Source organism: Sprattus sprattus (assembly GCF_963457725.1).
Source record: "Sprattus sprattus genome assembly, chromosome: 4".
Lineage (NCBI taxonomy): Eukaryota > Metazoa > Chordata > Actinopteri > Clupeiformes > Clupeidae > Sprattus > Sprattus sprattus.
Window position 1 is genome coordinate 34,427,314 of NC_137923.1, and position 23,330 is coordinate 34,450,643.

Sequence of the window (23,330 nt, forward strand, 5' to 3'; positions counted from 1 at the left end):
AGGAGCAGTCTGTTCATTGCTGGCAGCAAGTGTTAAGGAGTATAAAATTGATAATAGAGTTCAAGTGATAAGGAGTATAAACTTTGATAATAGAGTTCAAGTGATAAGGAGTATAAAACTTTTTAATAGAGTTAGAGTGATTTGGTGCCGTTCTGTTGGCTGAGTTGTAGCACAGGATTATGGACCTGAATTTGCCTCAAGCAGCAACAGGGAGCTAGTGAGTTCCAAAACAAGGGTGAGTTCTTTGACTCATTCATTCCAGATGTCATGTCCAAGTAGATGGGCACTTTTGGATGAGTGGATGTACTGATGGCATGAGCATTCCTTATCTGATTGGACTAAAAGAAGAGAGCCCCCTACTGCTCCCTCGGAGCAAGAGCAACAAAAGCACACAATTAGTGGAAGCATAAGATGCAACTATTGAGGTTAAGGATGTACCAAGAATAAATTACCTGTTCAATGACAATAAGACATTGGTGAATACTGGCCTAATACCTAAGCACCTAATGATAGAGGGTGCATACCGCAGACACTTATTAGTTATGTGACAATGGCATAACATTTCTTCCCTAAAGTAAAGTGTCACCCATTTTTCATACCTGCTACATGAATCTTGAACACTTGCTTGTCTTTCCCAGCCTCACAGGTGTATTCTCCAGCATCCTTCTTCTCCACACTGTCCAACACCAACTGACGAGTCTTGCCCTTCGTCTCCATGTGGATGGTTTTACTGGAGCTCAGAAGTTTGCCATCCTTGTACCATTTCACTTCTGTCTTAGAGTCTGACACCTCACAACTTAGAGTTGATTTCTCGGATATGGCAGTTTTGACTTCCCTCTGAGTTGTGGTCTTGTTGATGAAGGTGTCTGTTTGCACTTCTGAAGGAAAACAGCAGATCAATCGTTAATGTCATAATCACTGTATTTTGAATGTGTTTGAAAATATATAAATCCTTATGATTTGATGGGGAATGAATTCCACAGAAAACATATAACAACATTGAAGAGGCACTGAGAGAGGGACAGACCAAATCAAAGACCAAAACAAAGCTTGTGTTGGGTGTATACACTCACAAAACACACAGTGTGACATACATTGTGCTTGAAAAGTAACGGAGAACTGAGAATATATGTAATTCATAACAGTATGGATTATAATATATAATAATATAACCCACAACTATGAGTTGGTTAGTGCTTGGGTTTGGGGTGAGGCAGAGATTGTGAGCCACACAGAAGTCACAACACTGAAGACACTGATGATGAAACGGCGCACAGATGGAAGATGGCATGACGAGCCAAGGAAATGGAATGGATGGATTCCTTTGAGCACTTTTATCATTCAGACTTATGATCTTTCAAAACAAATGACTTTTGCTCATCAAAAACTGTGAAAGAAATTAGCTAATTATCTCTAATTATCTCTACCTGCTACTTGAATCTTAAAGATCATCTTTTCCTGTCCAGCCTCACAGGCGTATTCTCCAGCATCCTTCTTCTCCACACTGTCCAACACCAACTGACGAGTCTTGCTCTTCGTCTCCATGTGGATGGTTTTACTGGAGCTCAGAAGTTTGCCATCTTTGTACCATTTCACTTCTGTCTTTGAGTCAGAAACTTCACAGCTCAGAGATGTTTTCTCTGAGATGGTAGTTTTAACTTCCCTCTGAACAAAGTCCTTGTTGGTAAATATGTCTAAGGGAACAGTCAAAAGGTGTCCAGGGGAACATCAGAAATCTATCATTTAATAGCAGCTTAATGGCGCATTTGTAGCATGATACTGCTTGTGACACATGATACAAATACATTAAGGGCTGGTGCTGTGGAAGAACATTACCAATGTAACCACAGAAGAAACCAAAATCACAAGTTTAAAATACTTTCTAAAGGAGAAATGTCTCAGTACAAAAGTACATAAGTACATAACCCTATATATTTGAGAACGTATAGGAGTATATTGTGAAATTCATGTGTGCTGTATTATAATGATGCAATCAAATAGTATCTCAGTTTCACATATAATATTAGGTAAACTACTGTATACAAATTCTGTACAATTTCTGTACAGCTTCAAAATGCAACACTAGCTAACCAAGCTAGCAGTGTTGAAAACAAACCTCTCAGCAAAACACATCACTCACTTAACCTTATTTGGACAACTGTGAAACCACCACGAATGAATTACCTTCTAATTTGATAATCACTGAAAACTGATAAATTGACATGGAGTGACCCAGTCCAGACAGTCTACTGAATGTGTGTTCTTCGACTGGGTGACATCAGCTACATTTGTTTATCAAGGTACCAACTGAGTTATATATAGAATGACAAATTCATTCTAAATTAAAGGTAGGAGGTTATTTAGTTTATTAGAATTGTTGAAGGATGTCTTTACCAGATGTGTTAAACAGTAGGGGCATGAGAGACAAGTGTATATTTTCATATATCACTTGCCTTAGATATACTACTGCTTTTAAACATGTTTACGAGCAATTCATACATGATTTTGGCTGAAAACTGTAAAACTAAGGAGAAACTCTTGTCACTAGTTCCATTTCATCCCACACCACTCCATTGTGAGTTCCACATATTGCAAGCAGGGCATTAGATCTAGAACAGCAATGGTAAATTGAAAAAATACTATTGTAGAATGCAATGTGTGTCAGTATTTGGACTCTGTTTCTGTTTTGACATGCCATGTGTTTTTGTTTTGGTAGCCATGTGCCTGTGTTACCATGTGCTCCACCCCCTTGTCGCGTCTTTGTTCTGTTTTCACCTGTGCTGCTCCTCATCTGTGCCCAATGATTACCCTGCCTATTTAAACCTGTCTTGTCTCATGTTCCCTGTCGGATTGTCACTTCGGTTGTGCTGCCTCGTACCGTGAGTTGTATCTTGAAAGTTTAAACTTTGTCTGCCTGTTTTTGTTCTTGGAGAGGTACTCTTAACTGTTGCTTAGAAGAAGCGTTTTGTGTTTTTTTGGCGTGGATGCCTACAGTGGTCGTGTTCACTATTTTTGTGTTTGCCGTTCTGCCCTGTTTTTGTGGAATAAATCCTGCTTCAACTGATCTGTACTTGGGTCCTCTTTTGAAACCCTGACAATGTGTTGCAATCGTCCGTATGGTAATCTCTTATATTCATGAAAACATAAAAATGACAAACCTGCACCAACATATAAAAAGCCTAAACTCTGAGGTTATTACCTCCAGCAAGGAGGTTATGCGATCGGGTCCGTTAATTTATTTATTTGTCCGTCTGTCTGTGGACAAGATTTCTCAGAAACTACAGGGCGGATCTTTCTAAAATTTTCACAAGAGGTGGATCTGGATCTGGATTCTGGATCCGGATCTTTGTTTTCACACCTAAAGTGACATTTCTCGAAAACCAATGACCGGATTTTAATGAAATTTGTGTACCTCCTTGCTGGAGGTAAGAATTCTTGGATTGCTCTTGTTACAGTTGCAATAATAGCAGTAAACTTGGCCTATTTATCATAACTCAACTTTCAGAATCGACGACGTAATGTCACTGAAAACACATTAACGGATGTGTCACTGCATACACATTAACAGTAAATCAAGGCTTTACCTTGCCCATACAGCGCCCCCTACCCTGTATATCTTCTATCTATCCCTGCTTGAACAACAAATGATTGAAATCATTTTGATTCCAATGCTATTTATTAGCTAACTCAGGTGTGGTCAACCAATCACATGGACCAGTTCAGTCAGATATGCAGAGCAGTATTAAGGAAACCCAGTAGTGTGCAGTCTTGGTCATGGGAGGCCTTAGGTAGCCTATATGGGAGAGTTCATGGGATGTCTGTCTCCATAAGAAACCCATGAGCTGCTTGCACATGTGACACATCAATGGCACCAGAGGGCTGGGGTGATTTACATTCATGGGGGGACCATATAGAAATTGAGTTGCAGTCTCATTAGGGGTCCCATTTTAAGGAATGACTATTCGTTCATTTAATGCACAGCATAGCCTACTACAGGAATCTGACATCTTATTCAGTGTTTGTTTTGTTTTTGTATTCACATTTCTTACCTTTAATCTTGACCTGGAATGTCATCTTGTCCTCTGCTGTTTCGCATGAATAGGCTCCCTCGTCGCTCTGCTTGGCGTTCTTGATGATCAACTTCCGCTTTGTCCCTTGGGAAACCATGGATGTCCTCTGGTCCTCCTTCAGCTCTGTCTGCTGTTTCTTCCAGACCACAGCTGTGTCATCAGTGGACACCTCACAGCTGAGCTCCACATCACCTGACTGCCGCATGACTGCACCTGAGCCCTTAGACTTGTTTACAAACTTGCCTGGTTCATCTAAAAAACAATAAAACAGAAATGAAAATATTTTACAACAGACGGCATGTTAGCATTTACTACGGTATCTGATGGGAGCCAAAGCTAGATGGGGTTCCTCCTAAAAGGACATAAAAAGGTGTAACTCCTCTGCTAGTTACTCCCTGTAGCAGCTAGGATTCAGTGGAAATCCCTCACTCCTGCCTATAGGACAGCCACTGGATCAGCACCAGTCTATTTCAATGCTATGATTCAGCTCTTTTCCCCTCCTCGACTCCTTCAGTCCTCCAATGAGCATCTGTTGTCTCTGCCTTCTCTCAGCAGTAAGAGACAGCAGTCAAGGCTCTTTTCATTTGTGCTACCTTGGTGCTAGAATGTCCTCCTAAGTGCTGTCCATTCCAGCGAAAGTCTTGGTACATTCAAATAACTCTGTTGTACCTGATAGGTGACGGTTGTGATGCTGGTTTACTGTCTCCAAGTTCAGCTTCATCAGTGGATCTTGCTGTGGTTCAGGATCGATCCTCTTGAAGAATGAACTATCCCTGTTGCCCTGCAGACATATCCCTTCTGCCCTGCAGTCACCATGGGGCTTTACATGTCTCTCTGCTGTAGGGTGATGAGTCACTATGGTGCTTTACATGGCTCTCTGCTGTAGGGTGTTGAGTCACCATAGTTACTTTACATGGCTCTCTCCTGTAGGGTGTTTTTCTGAAGACCCAACATGGTGTCACCTAGGTTGATGTTAGATGGTGAAGCATGTCGTTGAGCAACAGAACAAGTCTTTATTTTGGCTTTTGCCTCACTAAACAAAGCTGGTTAACATACTGTATGCCTTCTCTCCAGCAATGTAGTCAATGCTTTCCCAGTATCATCTTAACCAAACCCTGCTCTTCCACTCTTTACCTTCCCAGTGATATCCCTATGCTATACTGTGCCTTGTGGATCCTTAAATCCTTAGCCATCTCCAGTCTCCAGACCAGTGGAGATCCATAGGCACAGAAGAGGTACCAGAGCTGGAGTGAGAGTAAAACACGGAAAAGTGACTAAGGCACCAAGTCGGGACACACCTGGGCATTCAAAGAGTGACCCTAGTCAGCAGCGCCCCTCCGATACCGTAGCCAGGTTCAGAAAGCGGCCCTATCGCCCGCCCTTGCCAGCATTACTGCTCTCCAATGTAAGATCACTCCGGAATAAAATGGTTGAGCTTTTACTTCTGACCCAAAGCAACTGGAAGTATAAAGAATGCTCTGCCATCTGCCTGACCGAGACCTGGCTGGATGAGGACACCCCGGATGCAGCAGTCACACCCCCCGGCTTTACATTACACCGGGCTGACAGGTCAGCTAATCTCTCTCTCAAGTCAAAAGGCGGTGGTGTATGCTTCCTTATTAATGATCGCTGGTGCTCCAATCCTTCCACTGTAACACAATTATGCTTCCCTGATATCGAGTTTCTAATTGTCATATGTAGACCTTTTTACCTACCAAGGGAGTTTGCATCCGTCGTGCTAATTTGTGTTTACATCCCTCCGCAAGCCAATGCTAACATTGCCACTAGTGAACTAGCACTTCACATAGCCTCAGTTGAAACAGCACATCCAGACTCTGCTGTCATAGTTCTAGGCGATTGAACCACTGTAATCTATCTGACGAGCTCTCAAACTACATTCAACAAGTGACATGTCCAACGAGAGGAAATAACATCCTAGATCATTGCTACACCACAACCCCTTCGGCATACCATGCATTCCCGAGTGCTCCGCTGGGAAAGTCTGACCATGTTATGCCTTTCCTTGTCCCGGAGAATCGCCAGAAACGTAGAACTGTGAGGCCAAAGTCCAACGTCGTGAAGGTATGGTCCACGGATGACATCTCTAAGCTTAAAGGCTGATTGGGACATCTTTAAACACACTTGTGACAACCTGGACGAGTACACAGAGACAGTGACGTCATACGTTCGGTTCTGCGTGGATGAATGCATTTTGACGAAATGCGTGAAGTCATATGGCAATGGGAAGCCCTGGTTCAGCAAAGATGTTGCTGCACTCCAAAGGGAAAAACATTCTGCTTTTGTGAGGGGTGACAAGGAGGTGTATAAGATTGCCAAATATAATCTACGTTCTGCAATTAGAAAAGCCAAGTCTGATTATGCTAAGACACTGGAGGTTTAACTCACTACTAACAACCCTCGGTCAGTGTGGAGAAATCTGAAATCTGACGAGGACCCTGATCTTCCTGACAAACTCAATGAGTTTTATGCCCAGTTTGAGGACAATCAGTCCCTGGCAGTCTTTCCCTCTCCCCCCTCTTCCTCCTCTCCTCCTTTTGTCATCCAGGAGGCAGAGGTGTGCAGAGGTGTGCTTTTAAAAATCAGAAGGCTAGGAAAGCAGCAGGACCAGATCAGCTTCCTCCAGCTGTTTTCAGACACTGTGCAGATCAACTGGCTTATGTCTTCACAGACATTTTCAACTCCTCTTTGCAACAGTGTTCAGTCCCACAGTGTTTTAAATCATCTGTCATCATCCTGGTCCCAAAGTCAGCTAAACCAACAGAGCTCAACGACTTCAGGCCAGTGGCCCTCACTTCAGTGGCCATGAAGGTGTTTGAACGCTTGGTACTCACCCACCTACAATCCAGTGTCATCAACCTAGCTTTTCACTCTACTCTGCAACATCTGGAGTCAAGTTACGTCTATGCACGCATGCTGTTTATTGACTTTAGCTCAGTCTCAATACAATAGAGCCACTCATTCTCTTCTCCAGGCTGCAAGCCATGAACATCGACATAGCTCTGTGTCACTGGATACTGGACTTCCTGAGGAACAGAACTCAAACAGTCAAAGTCAATAACGCAATATCATGCCCTCTGACCCTCAACACTGGTGCGCCGCAAGGCTGTGTGCTATCTCCTCTTCTGTTCTCCATGTACACAAATTACCTGAGATCTCACCACCATTCCGTCAAGATGCTCAAATATGCAGATGACACCACCATCATCGGCCTTATCAAAGATGAGGATGAGTCTCAGTACTTCAAGGTGGTGAACTGGGCTGTAGACTGGTACAGGAAGAACAAGCTTCATCTTAACGCCTCAAAAACTAAAGAAATAGTTGTGGACTTGAGAAGGAGGCCTAACACCAAAGCCTTAGTTAATGTATTTGACCAGCCCATAACCCTTACTGGAGAACACGTGTTCTGCTCTCTTAACTGTTTCCTGTTTCCTGTTGGACACCTGTTGTACTTCTGAACTACTTCTGAACTGGGTAAAGCAAATCTATAAATATCGCCGCAATCCTTACTTATAATACGACAACGTTTTTTAAAAGCTCTCGAACAAGAGGAAATAAATCTTGTTGGTGCTAACTTGAAAGACTCTGAAAAGTTTGGAACTGTTTTTGAACCAGAGTCTGTCAGGCCCAGACAAAATGGCTGGTGGAAAGGGGAGCAGAGACAAAGGGGAAAAAGACAATGATCAAACTGTATCAATGGCACAAGTACAAGAACTGCTTGAACAACAAATCACTTTTCATAAAGAACTTTTACAACAGCAAGAAAACAATTTCAAAGCATGTGTCTGCACTATTTTGGAGACATGCAATAAAAGGATTGATGCGATGCTGAAAGATCAGCAAGACTTAAGAACAAGTTTGCAATTCTCACAAAAGGAGTTGGATGATCTAAAATGTGCAAATAAAGGAACTCAAGCAAGCTGCAGATCACAGGAATCGGATATTGAGAGACTGGCAGAGTCCATGCTGATACTGGATGCAAAATCTGACTTACTTGACAGTCAGGCAAGGAGAGCTAATTTAATCATTGATGGCATTCCTGAGGCAGAACAAGAAAACAATTTAGTCTCTGAGGAAAAAGTTCTGAAAATCTTTGAAGAGAAACTCAACCTGGACACAAAGAAAATCGGAATGGAACAGGCAATGCGTGCTGGAAAGGTGAACATCTCTAATGACGGCACACAAGGCAGACCACGTCCAATCATAGTGAGATTCCAGCGAACAAAGGACAGAGACATGGTGCTAAAGAATGCGAGAAAACTGAAAGGGACGAGGATTTTCATAAATGAGGACTATCCAGAGGCTGTGAGACAGAAAAGAAGGGAACTCTTGCCTAAAATGAAAGAAGCCAGAGAGAGGGGGGACTTTGCCTTTCTGCGATACGACAAACTAATAATTCGACAAAACAAGGAAAAAGAATCCACAAAAGAATCTTAATAATTGGACATTGTACTAAAAAAGGACTTGCTTTTTACTGGTGTAAATGTTTTCAACTGCAGGGCTACCCAAAAAGGGGTTGAAGGTGGCTCATCTGAATATTTGTAGCATGAGAAACAAAATCAATGACATTCATGAACTCTTGACTTCTAACTCTGTGCATATTCTTGCTATTTCAGAGACTCATCTTGATGAAACTTTTAGTGATGCTATGATGTATATTCCTGGTTTTAACATGTGCCGTAGAGATAGAAACTGTCATGGTGGTGGAGTGGCTGTTTATGTTCAAGATCATATTCCAGCAAAAATAAGAGAAGACCTTGTGTCAATTGATATTGAAATAATGTGGCTGCAAATTCACTTACTGCATCAAAAAGACATATTGTTTGGATGTTGTTACAGACCTCCCAGTGTAAATATTAGCTATCTGGACAAGATTGACACTATGCTTGATCAAATATGTGACCTAAACATGGAGGTCATCCTAACAGGTGATCTAAATGTAGATTGGCTATCACCCAACTGTCCATTAAAACAGAGGCTTATGAACATAGCCAATTCATGTAATTTAAAGCAGATGGTGAAACAACCAACTAGAATAAGCATGAACAACAGAGGTATTTCAACATCATCCTGCATTGACCACATCTACATTAATAGAAAAGAATTATATTCAAAAGCCATATCTGTTCCTATTGGTTTTAGTGACCACAATGTGGTGGCTATTGCAAGGAAGGGAAGTGTACCAAAGGCTAAGCCAAAAGTCATTTTGACGAGGTCCAATAAAAGGTTCTCTGAGGAGGCCTTTTTAAGTGACACGAGTAAGATAGACTGGTCAAGTGTGCTTAAGGAAGAGGAACCAGATATAGCTTTAAAAGCATTTATGTCCAAGTTTGTGCCGGTGATAGACTTTCATGCTCCACTCAGAAAGATGACTGTCAGAACCTCTGGAGCACCTTGGGTGGATGAAGAACTGAAACAGCAGATGTCATTGAGGAATAAAGCAAAGGCAATAGCTAATAAGACTGGAAGTATCATTATACTGTAAACTGAGAAACTACGTCACAAAACTAAATCTGAAGAAAAAGAGAGCACACTTGACTTCACAGTTAAGTGAATTTAGCAGGGATGGGACAAAACTATGGAAAATATTAAATGGGATATTGGGTAAAAAAGCATCTTCACAACCAACATTCCTTGAGAATGATGGGACCTTCATCACAAATCCAACGAAAATCGCCAATCACCTCAATGCCTATTTTTATAAGAAAGTGGACAAACTAAGGAATGAGCAATTATCAGAGGGAAGAAATGGCTCGATTCCTACAACAGGGCATCTAATAAAAGAGCATTCTTGCAGCTTTCAGTTCAACAGGGTGGAGGAAGATACAGTAAGCGAGATAATTAAATCATGTTGCAAGGACCAACAGGCAGGTCTTGACAACATAGATGGAAAATTTCTCAAAATGGCAGTGAATTACGTCTCTGATCCGATATGCCACATCTTTAATACCAGCTTAAATAAGGGTACCTTTCCACAAACCTGGAAGGAGGCCAAGATAATATCACTACCTAAAGATAAAAAGAAAACTTTCACCCCATCAAATTGCAGACCAATCAGTTTACTTCCAGCACTTAGTAAAATATTTGAGAAAGTAGTTTTTAATCAAATACAACATTACTTTTATGAAAACAACCTGCTAACAGAGTTCCAACATGCCTACAGGAAAGGACATTCGACATGTACAGCTTTAACCCAAATGACAGATGACTGGCTGCGAGAAGTAGATAATAAAAACATCTGTGGTGCTGTCCTGCTAGACTTCACCGCAGCATTTGATGTTATTGATCATGGATTGCTGCTTCAAAAGTTGGGGAGGTATGGTTTTAAACCCTCAGCTATAAAGTGGTTAAGCAGTTATCTGACAAAAAGATCTCAAAAAGTATTTTTTAATGGCAGTTTCTCTGACAGTGTATACCTTGACTGTGGTGTGCCACAAGGGAGCTGTCTAGGTCCACTTATGTATTCTATTTTTACCAATGATCTACCTTCAGCTATACAAAATGCTAAAGTAGCAATGTACGCAGATGACACTACGGTGTATACATCGGCAAAGACACCAGCAGAACTGACCCAGTCTTTAAACAAGGTGTTGGGGACAATAGAAAGGTGGGTAAAACAAAACAAACTTGTCCTCAATATATCAAAAACTAAAATGATTGTGTTTGGTTCCAGTTATGCTTTAAGTCATGACCCAGTGCTTAACTTGTATATTAATAATAAACCCATAGAACAAGTAAAGGAAACCAAACTGCTTGGTGTCACCCTAGATAGTAGACTGTCATGGTCTAAACAGATTGACCACACAGTGAAGAAAATGAGTAGTGGGCTTGCACTACTGAGACGCTGTGGCCAATTTCTCACCCAAGAATTGAGAAAGAGAGTGGTCTGTACTTTGGTTCTAGCGCAAATGGAGTACTGTAATATTGTGTGGTCAAATGCCACTAAAGAACATCTTACAAAACTTCAGCGAGTCCAAAACAAAGCAGCGCGGCTTGTTCTTAAATGTTCCTACAAGACAAACATCAACCACATGCACTCATCTTTACAGTGGTTAAAAGTTGAGGACAGACTGAATGCTGCTGTATTAACATCAACCTGGGCAGTTTTATGCAAGAAAATTCCAGTACAACAATACAATGTCCTTTGCAAAAGTTGTGACAGACATACATATAATACAAGGCATGCAGCAGCAGGGAGATTTAGTGTACCAAAAACAAACACTAATGCATTTCAACGTACAGTTGAATATAGATCAATAATAGCATGGAACAAGTTGCCAATCAGCTTAACTAAATTAAATAATAAATCAGCTTTTAAAAAACATGTGAAAAAGCATCTAGGTCTATCATACATCAAATGAACATGGCATTAGACAAAGCAAACTTGGAAAAGGTCTAGAACATTTTAGGATGCGTAAAGAGTTTTTTTTTTTGTATTGAATTCTTGTAAATGTATATTGTAATAGTTTTTTGTATGTATTGTCTTTTATATACAGCCGCGGAAAAAATTAAGAGACCACTTCAAAATTATCAGTTTCTCTGGTTTTACTATTTATTGGTATGTGTTAAAGTAAAATGTACATTTTAGTTTTATTCTATAACCTACTGGCAACATTCCTACCAAATTTCAAATAAAAATATTGTCATTTAGATCATTTATTTGCAGAAAAATGACAATTGGTCAAAATAGCAAAAATGATGCAGTGTCTTCAGATCTCGAATAATGCAAAGAAAACAAGCTCATATTCATTTTTAAACTACACAATACTAATGCTTACACTTAGGAAGAGTTCAGAAATCAATATTTGGTGGAATAACCTTGATTTAAAATCACAACTTTCATGTGTCTTGGCATGCTCTCCACCAGTCTTTCACATTGCCGTTGGGTGACTTTATGCTACTCCTGGCGCAAGAATTCAAGCAGCTCGGCTTCTTTTCATGGCTTGTGACCATCCATCTTCCTCTTGATCACATTTCAGAGGTTTTTTATGAGATTCAGGTCTCGAAATTGGGCTGGCCATGACAGGGTCCTGATCTGGTGGTACTCCATCCACACCTTTACTGGCCTGGCTGTGTGGCATGGAGCATTGCCCTGCTGGAAAAAACATTTCTCAGAGTTGGGGAACATTGTCAGAGCTAAAGGAAGCAAGTTTTTCTTCCGGGACAACATTGTACTTTGCCTGGCTGAGGTTTGTAAAAGACCATAAGGATTGAAAAAAGCGGACTGGAGGGTCTTCTAGTTCGTCTTCTCTGATGAGTCCAATTTTCAGCTTTGCCCAACACATGGTCGTCTGATGGTTAGACGGAGACCTGGAGAGGCCTACAAGCCAGAGAGTCTTGCACCTACTGTGAAATCGGACTCATCAGAGAAGACGAACTTAGAAGAACCTCCAGTCTGCTTTTTCAATCCTTATGGTCTTTTACAAACCTCAGCCAGGCAAAGTACAACGTTGTCCCGGAAGAAAAACTTGCTTCCTTTTGCTCTGACAATGTTCCCCAACTCTGAGAAGTGTTTTTTCCAGCAGGGCAATGCTCTATGCCACACAGCCAGGCCAGTAAAGGTGTGGACTTCGACTTGCCGTGTTGGACAGGGGGGGAATGCTGAATATGACCCCAAGAGTACATCATACCCACCATCAAGCATGGAGGTGGAAACATTATGCTTTGGGGCTGTTTCTCTGCCAAGGGTACAGGACGACTCCACCGCATCAAGGGGACTATGGATGGAGCCATGTAACGTGAAATATTGGGCTTGAACCTCATTCCCTCATTCCCTCCCATTGAAAACACAACCTTAAAGATTTGGAGAGGATCTGGAAAGAGGAGTGGACCAAAATCCCTCCTGAGATGTTTGTAAACCTGGTGACCAACTACAAGAAACGTCTGACGTCTGTGCTTGCCAATAAGGGTTATTCCACCAAGTACTAAGTAATTTTTGTCAGTCAGTTTTGGGGGTTCAAATACTTATTTTTTGCATCAAATGCAAATGAAGTCATAAATGTTATAAAATGCATTTTTCTGGATTTTTTTTGTTGATATTCTGTTTCTCACTGTTAATATACACCTACCATTACAATTATAGATCACACATTTCTTTGCAAGTGGCCAAACTTGTGAAATCGCAAGGGGTTCAAATACTTATTTTCCCCACTGTATTGGTGTGAAAGCCCCCCCCCCCCCCTTCCCCTTGGCCAGGCCTAGGTTTTGTTATGTTAATTGAATTGACCTGGATTGAAAACAACTCCCCCCCCCCCCCGCCAGGGGAGGCACCACGTCACTGCTTCACTGATTTAAAAAACCTGAAAGTCACAGGTTCGATCCCCACTAGTGGCAACCATGGCCCAAGTCTTAATGACTGTTATCAGAATAAGCCTGACTCTGTATAATTACATGCCAGAAACGAATCTCAAGAACATTAAGGTGAAATAATAATATATAAGTTAGGAACATTACACATAGCCTAAGTTAAAACTTTTAAACACATACCACCATAAACATGTGAGATAATTCGACAAGAGATATTGAAAGACAGCTAACTCACTGCTTCGTCAAATAAGACAGATCAACTATATATATATCTGGAAACCACTTACAGATTCCGATTAGCTAAATTTGCGTCTGGATGGAAAGGTGTTATCTTTCCCCATCCCACCCATGCTAAGCCATTTCTAGCATAACCTGCGATCTACCGTGGAAAACAGAAGGCACCACACAACGACGTCTCATCTTTGCTCCTTGAATGTCGATATGTAATGGTATGGTGTTATTGAAACTTACTACGTGTAAAAAAGACTAGGAATTGAACGTTTATTATTCGAGTCTAAAGTTTCTAATGTTGCCTCGGGCGCCTTTAAGTGAAAATAATTAAAACTTCACATAAGTCCACTAAACAATTCCCAATTCCCAGTAACAGATGAGAAATACCCCAGAGGAGGGAGGAATGATAAACCAGTGATTTGGTCGCACCGACGAGCTAAATCCTTACCAGAAAGGTGGCTAAGCGGTTAGACACAGCACCATTAGGTACACAGTACCACTAACCCGAACAGCGCAGGTTCGAAACTTGCGAAGCTCGTGGAAGATTTCAAAATCTACCTGAAATGACACAGGTTAAATATTCACGAGTGGCAAACATGTCCCAAGTTGCAAAATGACTATTTCAATGTCAGAGTAAGCCTGACTCTGACTGTAAGCCTGACTGTAATATGAATGCCAAAAGTGAATATCAAGAACATTACAGAGAGGAAGCTCCGGAATATGAGTGGAACAGCCTCGAAAGTACATTGCAACCCTCAAACTCTGAAAATGAAAGGCAAAGCAAGAATTGTGATAACCCCGAAATCAAAACCCGTAAGACAGAACTCTGAAAACGGAGGGTAGATCAAGAAATGTGATAACCCCGGAGCAAAACCTTAAAGACAGAATATTAATTAAATTATTGTCAAGTACATTTTAATTTCGTTTTTATGGGGCAATAGCTGTAAATGGGAGGGGATACGTTTTGTCAGTTGAAATCTGACCAATAGACAGAATCTCATTCCGTCTCATCACAAGACGTTTTAATTCAATTCCTTGTCGTTTTCAACCAATGGCTGCAGCAGGGTGTGTGTGGCTAGGCTGCTGACAGTCAATATGCTAATAAGAGCATTTCGCACCTCTGTCAGCGGGAGGTGAGAATGCTAAACACATCCCCCCCCCGCGTCGGCCTGTTTCCGTGAAATTCCGTTCGTATGCGGCAGACGGATATTTCGGGGGAATGTCCGCGATCAACCAGGAATGGTGAGCATTCGCGGCTGTATCACAGCGTGTACATAATTCTAGTCAGAATATGAGTCTGAGTCTGCTCCATTGAGTTGTGATTATGGGGCGTGTTTCAACGAACCAGGAAAGAAAATGCCTCTTCACTCAATTGGATACCTAGAACTAATCAGAGCAACGTAGTATGACCATCTGATACATTAAACATTTACCGGATCCCGTAGGAAGGACGGCAAAAACATCTTTTCGATCGACAAATGCCTTAATCGCGTTTCTTTGTTCCTCTTTCAAAGTTAAGGGGCTGTCGAGGTCTTCTAAAACCGACTCAATGGCAGAATCTACACATATTAGCTCTCCAGCGGCAGCCATGTTTGTTGAACACGAATTTGAACCGAGCGCTCTTTGCTGACGTGGTTAATTACGTTACTGTTCATCATCTGTCGATCATCGTATAAAGCCCGCCCTGGCACTTTGATTGGCTGTACTGTTTTCGACCAGGAAAAAATTCTCCCCAACGGTCGAAGAGCCAGACCGAACTTCCCGTCCACATTTTTTTGTGGGCGGAGTTCGGGCTGGTATCCAGGCTACTTAATGTCCTGAATATCCTTAAAATAGGCTTTACCTAACGCTGTTATCTTCTCAGGGACCCAGGGACCAACAGAGTTCTTTCCACAATAGATCATGTGGCACCGATCCAAAGGAATTAGGCTGGTCCAAAAATAAAATGCCACACACAAAGGTGTATACCCTCTGTGCCTGCTGCCTGAATTTGCTGCCAAATCATACTTCTATTTATTTCAATCCTGCTTTCTGCACAGAAATATGCTTTTAAATTATTTGCCTTCAAATAGGTGTCCAACCTCCTTGCCACCACACAAGAAGATCTTTCCTTCGACATTAAGAAGACTGATTGAACCTGGCCCATAGTCATGGCATTGTTCTCCTTCAGAATGAAAATTCCTGACAAGGCATCTTCGGAATTGTTCCATTTTTCCATACGATCACCATCAGCTTCCACACTTCACACCATCAGGTGCTCCTTACGGTCCCCATTAGGGTCAGAAGGCGATGCAGCTCTTGCACAATGCACCACCTCTTGCACCTCTCTCCACCAGAGACGGCCATCATCCATCTGTCATCCTGGTTTCACATGCCTCTGATTCAGCATGCAGCAGTTGAAGACAGATCCTTACTTTCAACTCTCAAACTTCCTCTTTTCTTTTCAATGAGCTTTCTGACAAGTGCCATATTTTTCCATGCCATAATTACTCTCCACTGTACCTTTTCATCCTTCATAAAATGTCTTTTAAATCACCACTAATGCAACTGCTTGATTCATCTTTTGTGCTCAATGTGCAGCCTCTGCTCTCTATCCAAGCATGTTTCACTTTCCTGGTGGATCCTCAAGCCTTTTAGTAAAGTTTATATACAAACCTGTGCTTTCCCCTTATCCTTGTATCTTCTCTTTTTTCAAACTGCTCCCTAAGATTAATATCACTAGGTATGTCATAGGCAGAGATGGGTAGAGTAAGCGAAAGCTGTACTTAAGTAAAAGTACTGTAACTTTATTATAATAATAATTATAATAATAACTCAAGTCAAGTAAAAGCACTAGAGTAAGAAGCAGATTGCACCGTAAATTCCTTACATGCAAATTAATTCACAAAAGCCAAGCCCGTTCAGTTTCTTGACTCTGCCCATTGTGTTTTCATTTCTTCAGTGTTCTTGTGCTCAAACTGTGGGCTGTAGAAATAATATAGATATTACTGCTAATGAAGACTGTACCTTTGAGAGCAACCTGGATGAACATTCGATCTCCGTCGCAAACACACTCATATACGCCGGTGTCTTCATGTGTGATTTTGTGGATCACAAGAGCACGCATCCGGTCTATGGACAGGCACTCATACTTGTTTCCTGTCTTTATCTCTTTGCCATCCTTCATCCAGAAGACCTGTGGATGGCAAAAATAACATTTTACATTTTAGAAAGTTACAGAATTTAAAAGATAATGGTGTTCCCACTTCTCACACGACGAACCTGTACGTTTGGATCTGACACTTCAGTTTGCAGCTTTGCCGACGTGTGTGCTATGAAGCCAAGGACTTCTGTCTCAGTGGATGTTCTTCTGAAGAAGGCTGGTGGAGCTAAAAAAGGTGCATTCATGAAAATCTAGATTAACATTCACTTTTCCCTTGCTCTCTATTTTCCATTCTTTATTTTAAATGAAGCCAAGACTGCAGGATTGGATTCGCCACTGTCTTAGAGACCAACAAACAGTCACCTTTGCTGAATCATAGTTACAGTGATGCCAGACATGACAAGACATTATCCAAAGTTGGCCAATACCCTGGGGCTCAGACCAATGAAAATAATAACATTAGGATAGGAGAAAGTGGAAAGCGCAATCTGTTGTAATAGTGCCACACAAGTTCATTGCTAACTTGAATTGCTAACTTTCTGTTCTTCCATCCATTCTGTTATCTTAACATAAACACATCTGGTGCGCCTGTGCTGCCTCCTAGTGGTCAGAGCAGAACTACAGCACGTCTGGTGGTCCTGTGCTACCTCCTAGTGATCAGAGCAGAACTACAGCACATCTGGTGGGCCTGTGCTGCCTCCAAGTGGTCAGAGCAGAACTACAGCACACAACATTCCTCCACCAGGAGCATAGTTCCACCATTACAACATGCAGAGTGAAAGAAAAGCAGCCAACTGACTAACCTCATGAAGCTGATTGAGAGAATGCCAAGCGTGTGCAAAGCTGTAATCAAAGGTGGCTACTTTGAAAAATCTAAAATCTAATACATATTCTGGTTTGTTTAACACTTTGTTTGTTTACTACACAATAGTAGCAGGTCACTGTCAGTGACTTTCAAAATTGGCTTCAAAAGCTCACTTCAGCCTAGCCTAAATAACGCAACCCAGTCCCCTCCCTGTGGATTCGGAATATATAAATGGTTTCAGCGTATGTGCCCTGCTAAGTTACATCAGTATTGGTCTTTTGGTTTACCGTAGTATTATCTTTTGAAGAAGTGTGTAAACTTCATTCTCTTAGCTTCACTCATTTCTAAATGTAATCTCAGGATTGTTTTTGTATGCAACATACACACATTATCCATGTTAAGAATCTTAATAATATATTAATGCATTATCTATTCATGGTGTCATTTAATTTGTTCTGATATTCTGCTCAAACCACGAATTGCATAACAGTGCTGAGATTCCAATGCATTTTTTGCAAGCTTGAATGTTTAACTTGAATCTGTGCTTGCCATCTAGCTCAATGTATTAGTTAGCTTGTAAAGCTTTCAGGCAACCTGACACCAACCACCAAGCATTTACATTGAATGGCATTTAATATAATCAAAACAGTGTTTAAATAAGCAGCTGTTAACCGCGTGTAGCCTTCCACAGTGAAAGCATCTGGCTATCTTTGTTCCATGCCACACATGGGGCTCTGGCACTAGTGTTGCCACCTGATTAACCTGAGGTCCAGGCTTCAAAGCCTGTGTGCACCCTGTTCTGCTGCCTGCTTCCAATGTCATTTCCTATGGTTTTACAATGCGTGGCCACCCATGTTACGTCAAAGATTGCCAGTTGCAGGCTTTTCCCGGATTGGAATTTAAATCGGACAAATGGCCTACAAGGAGTTCATTTTCACTCCATTTTCAACAGACAGTTTATACTTACAAATGGCTGAAAAGACAACTGATATGTTTTAAAGACAACTGATATGTATAAAAGGCCAATAGCTTGGAACAGTATTCTGAATTATAATAATGATAAAGATAAAAGTTTGAAATCACAAATCAAGAAGTGACGGGGGCACAATAGTGGCTGGCCCAGAAAAGCATTCCTCTTAAAGGCAAACATACTTCCATCTGTCTTGTGCTCTCCACATAAAGGCAAACATACTTCCATCTCTCTTGTGCTCTGTGTCTTTGGGCCTTGTCTTACAGGATTGTTTGAAAAAAGTGAAATGGGCCACAGAATGACTGTCATCAGGATCTCTATTGCCAAAGGGTCATGGTTAAGATCATGGTAGGATTATGTTATTTAGCAGATGCTTTTGTCCAAAGCAATTTACAAATCACGTTAAACGGCTATAAAAACAACAAAAATTCATACATAATATTGAATATGATATTATAATACAGATAATAATTGTTTTTATAATCATAATAATAACTAGAAAATGCATTTCCTGAAGGAAATACCAGTGCATGAAATGCAAAAGTTAGGAAAGGAAGAAGAAAAGAAAGTAGAGTGAAAGAAGGAAAGAAGAAAGGAAAGAAGAGTGGAAGAAGGAAAGAAGAAAGGAAAGAAGAGTGAAGAAAGGAGAGAAGAAAGGATGAAGGAAAGAAGAGTGAAAGAAGGAAAGAAGAAAAGAAAGAAGAGTGAAGAAAGGAAAGAAGAGTGGAAGAAGAAAAGAAAGAAGAGTGGAAGAAGGAAATAAGAAAGGAGAGTGAAGAAAGGGAAAAAAAGTGAAAGAAGGAAAGAAGAGTGGAAGAAGGAAAGAGAGATGGAGAGAAAAAAAGTAGAGAATGGAAGGTGTCTTAATGTTCCTAGTTACAGTTAAATTGAGAGGGACAGAGAAGAGGTTCCTTTGATTTGGCGCAGGTGTCAGTGAAGAGAGAAAAAAGAGTGAAGCAGAGAGGTGGAGTGCGAGAGTAGAGGGAGAGGGATAGAGAAAAAGAATGAAAAAAGTAGAGAATGGAACGTGTCTCTTAAAATTCCTAGTTATACAGTTGAAAGGAGAGGGACAGAGAGAAGAGGAGCCTTGGAACATTGGCGCAGTCAGTGAAGCACAGGTGCAAGCCTGTTTAATGACCCTATTATGATGTCATAATGGCCCAATGTAAGTCAATGGGAAAATGTAGATTTGTTTTTCTTTAATATCTTAAAAAGTATAAAGTTTACAAAAGTGAAACAAGTTTACAAGACCTACGCAACAAAGTTTGAATGAAGTTTCTACGTTAAGCGGTTCGGGCTGAATTAATCGCAGAAAAAGGTAACAAGAACTAGAAAATGCATTTCCTGAAGGAAATACCAGTGCATGAAATGCAAAAGTTAGGAAAGGAAGAAGAAAAGAAAGAAGAGTGAAAGAAGGAAAGAAGAAAGGAAAGAAGTGTGGAAGAAGGAAAGAAGAAAGGATAGAAGAGTGAAGAAAGGAGAGAAGAGAGGATGAAGGAAAGAAGAGTGAAAGAAGGAAAGAAGAAAACAAAGAAGAGTGAAGAAAGGAAAGAAGAGTGAAAGAAGGAAAGAAGAAAGGAGAGTGAAGAAAGGAAAGAAAAGTGAAAGAAGGAAAGAAGAGTGGAAGAAGGAAAGATGAGTGGAAGAAGGAAAGAAGAGTGAAAGAGAAAAAGAGAGTGAAAATATTGAAAAAAGGAGATAAAAATGGAGTGAAGGAGAGATTGAGTGTGAGAGAAAGTAGACTGAGAGGGATAGAGAGAAAGATGGAGAGATGGAGAGAAAAAAAGTAGAGAATGGAAGGTGTCTTAATGTTCCTAGTTACAGTTAAATTGAGAGGGACAGAGAAGGGGTTCCTTTGATTTGGCGCAGCTGTCAGTGAAGCACAGGTGCAAGCCAGTTTAAAGACCCTATTATGATGTCATAATGGCCCAATGTAAGTCAATGGGAAAATTTCGATTCGTTTTTATTTAATGTCTTAAAAAGTATAAAGTTTAGAAAAGTGAAAAATACATAGCATAAGTGTCCTTTACAACAGTGGTTCTCAACCGGGGGTACGCGTACCCCTGGGGGTACGTGAAGGTAGTCCAAGGGGTACGTGAGATTTTAAAAAAAAAATATTTAAAATAAGCCTCCATCCAAAAATAATTTAAAAATAGGCTACTTATTATACGGCTCTTCAGAATGTTCCAAAATGTACGTTGATTTGTATGGGCCATATGTGGGTTAAATGTCTGCGTTCGCAGGTTTGTAATTCCTTGATATTCACTGCTGCGTAAAGTTTATCACCGCTGTCATTGGCAACGCGTTTTTTGCTTCTAATTCACATTGCATAATATTATCATTCCGCAAGTTGTCCGGTTAGTTAACGTAACGGAAGGTCATTGAAACTTGAAGTCAGAAGGTGGATTGCTCAGCATTTGCGTGCAGAACTATTTTTTTCTTAGCGGAAATCACAAAATGACAACAAACTCATTCAAAAGAGGTATTCTGGAGGAATGTCTTCTATCGTTTTGGCAAGTAACTGTATAATAAGCGCGTTTTTTTTTCGCGAAAACATGGGAGCTCAACACACACAACCAGTGGTTAAATTGGCTTTTGTGAGGAGGGGGAGCCATTGTGTGCGGTCAATGGTCATCTTTGCAAAAGCATGTTTATTAATATCGCTCTCACATACATTATGAATTAATGCATTATTACACTAAAGGGGCTCTTTTTCCTCTTCTTATGCGTAGGGGTTGAATAGTTTTTCAAACAAAAAGGCTACAATTCAATGTTTTTTTCAAATATCATCAAACAACATTATGAAACGTATTTATTATTTGCACATAACAAAGCTGCATGAAGAATATAAAATGTATGCTCATGAGTACATTAGTGCAGACATTAGTATTTATACAGTAGCCTATATCATCACTTGTTTCAGGGTCATTGGAAATCTATTAGCCTACAGTTTTTCAAAACGACTTTGCACCAACAACTTTAAGTTAGCCTTTGAGAACTTAAATATTGTGTGTAATTCAGAGCTGAAACCACAACAGAGGGACACATGTCTTTATATATCATATTAGCCTAGTATTTTAGTTAAACTGGTATTGTCAAAAATATATTTTTAAGTAAATATTGGAAAACTAATAGTTGAGTTTGATTATTTCAGTTAGGTCTATATTGCAAAGACCATAAGAATCTAGGTAACACTAAGGACCCCTTTGTCAGTCAATGAACTAAGCAATTATGATTTTCCAAAAAATAATAATAAAACAATTAAAGCAGACAGCGATAGTCTACCAGATTTGACATTTGCTAGCGGCTAGCTAGCCAGTGGTTTGTATGATGTTACTCGCTTTTTAGTGCAGGCGTCATTGGCCATCATAGGCGTTTGTGCCCTTGTCCCCCTATGAATATTAGCCCCTTAATGCGAGTTTAACTGCACTTTGTCGTAAAGTGGTGTCATGTTCTTTGGGTTAGGATAGCTTAGCTCGTTGGCCATTAGGTTCTGTTCTGAGTGAAGGCTAAACTGCTTGGCTGCTTCGTAAAGTAAGCTTAGTTCATTTATTGTTTCAGGCTGAAAATGCCAGTCTGAACAGCTAAAACAGATCATAAAACACTAACCTTCTCCACACAATCTAGCGGTGGCTATTTGGTGGACAGCTTACTAACAACAACAATGTTCCGTTAGAAAACCATTTTAACAATCACCAAAGATTGTAGCTGTCGATTGTTGACATTCACTGACTTGCACTTCGCGAGAGAATCAGTTGAATGCCCTATCACGTCTCACAATTCCATGTATCATTGATTGGCTACAGTGTCTTCGAGTAGTCTTGTGAGTTATGTAGTCTCATATTGCAATGCGTTAGTCAGGAGATGAAAAAATATTAAAAGTAGTATATGATTATTTTACAATGAGGGAGAGGGAGCTGAGCTCCGGCGGGGTTTGTTGTGGACCTACGGAGGCGGAGCTGAGCTCCGGAGCGCTCCGGCCCAATTTAACCTCTGCACACAACTGCTGCTGCACACAGAAGTGCGTTGGCTCTCTCGAGGGAGAATACTCAAACGGCTGTTGAAATTACGATCTGAAGTACAGACCTTTCTGATTGAGTACAGATCCCCCAATGCCACACAGACTGGCTTGCAAATATGTGCTATCTGGCAGATATATTCAGCAAACTGAACGAACTGAATATGTCTGCAGGGAAAGGACACCAGCATTTTAAACCTGTATGACAAGGTGCACAGGGGGATTTCACCTGCTTTCCTCAGATTGATGATTTTCTCTCTAGTGAGGATGTGGACAGAGCTCCAGTCCAGTTGGTCATCGTGGGACATTAGACCAATTTGATTCAACATTTTAATTTTCAATTTCCTACTTTCCTGACATGGAGGAGATATCTACACAGCTGGATTGGGTGAAAAAACCCATTTCTCTTGTCCGAAGCATGTGGAAGCTCTGTCACTAATCAGGAAACACTCATGGAAGTGTCATCTGACCGTGGGCTCCAGATGAAGTTTGCCACATCCACACTCACACAGTTTTGGATGTGTGTGAAGCAGGAGCACCCTGACCTGGGAGAGAAAGCTTTGGAGCAGCTACTACCCTATGCCTCCACATATTTATGTGAGGCCTCCTTCTCTGCAATGACTGTGATCAAAACAAAGCAGAGAAACAGACTGTGCCTGGAGAAGAGCTTGATCACAGCAGTTGCCTCCTTGCCACCAAGACTTACAAAGATTTTCAGCGAAGCATAAGCACAAGTTTCTTACTAAAATGTAATTGCAAACGCACTCAGT

The 23,330-nt window shown here is 40.8% G+C and overlaps 1 protein-coding gene across 12 annotated transcripts in view; it reads right to left on the reverse strand.

The window, feature by feature from the left end:
• obscnb (obscurin, cytoskeletal calmodulin and titin-interacting RhoGEF b) overlaps positions 1-23,330 on the reverse strand; it is a 153,045-nt gene that overhangs the window by 112,906 nt on the left and 16,809 nt on the right. For 11 of the 12 annotated variants that reach the window (XM_080837358.1, XM_080837359.1, XM_080837365.1 and 8 more), the window contains exons 7-11: positions 16,887-16,993; positions 16,632-16,800; positions 4,050-4,322; positions 1,428-1,694; positions 600-878 (exon numbers count right to left, since the gene is read on the reverse strand). In XM_080837358.1, the coding sequence (XP_080693484.1) occupies positions 600-878; positions 1,428-1,694; positions 4,050-4,322; positions 16,632-16,800; positions 16,887-16,993 (1,095 nt within the window). The remainder of the gene's footprint in view (positions 1-599; positions 879-1,427; positions 1,695-4,049; positions 4,323-16,631; positions 16,801-16,886; positions 16,994-23,330) is intronic. The other variant, XM_080837362.1, reaches the window with a different exon arrangement.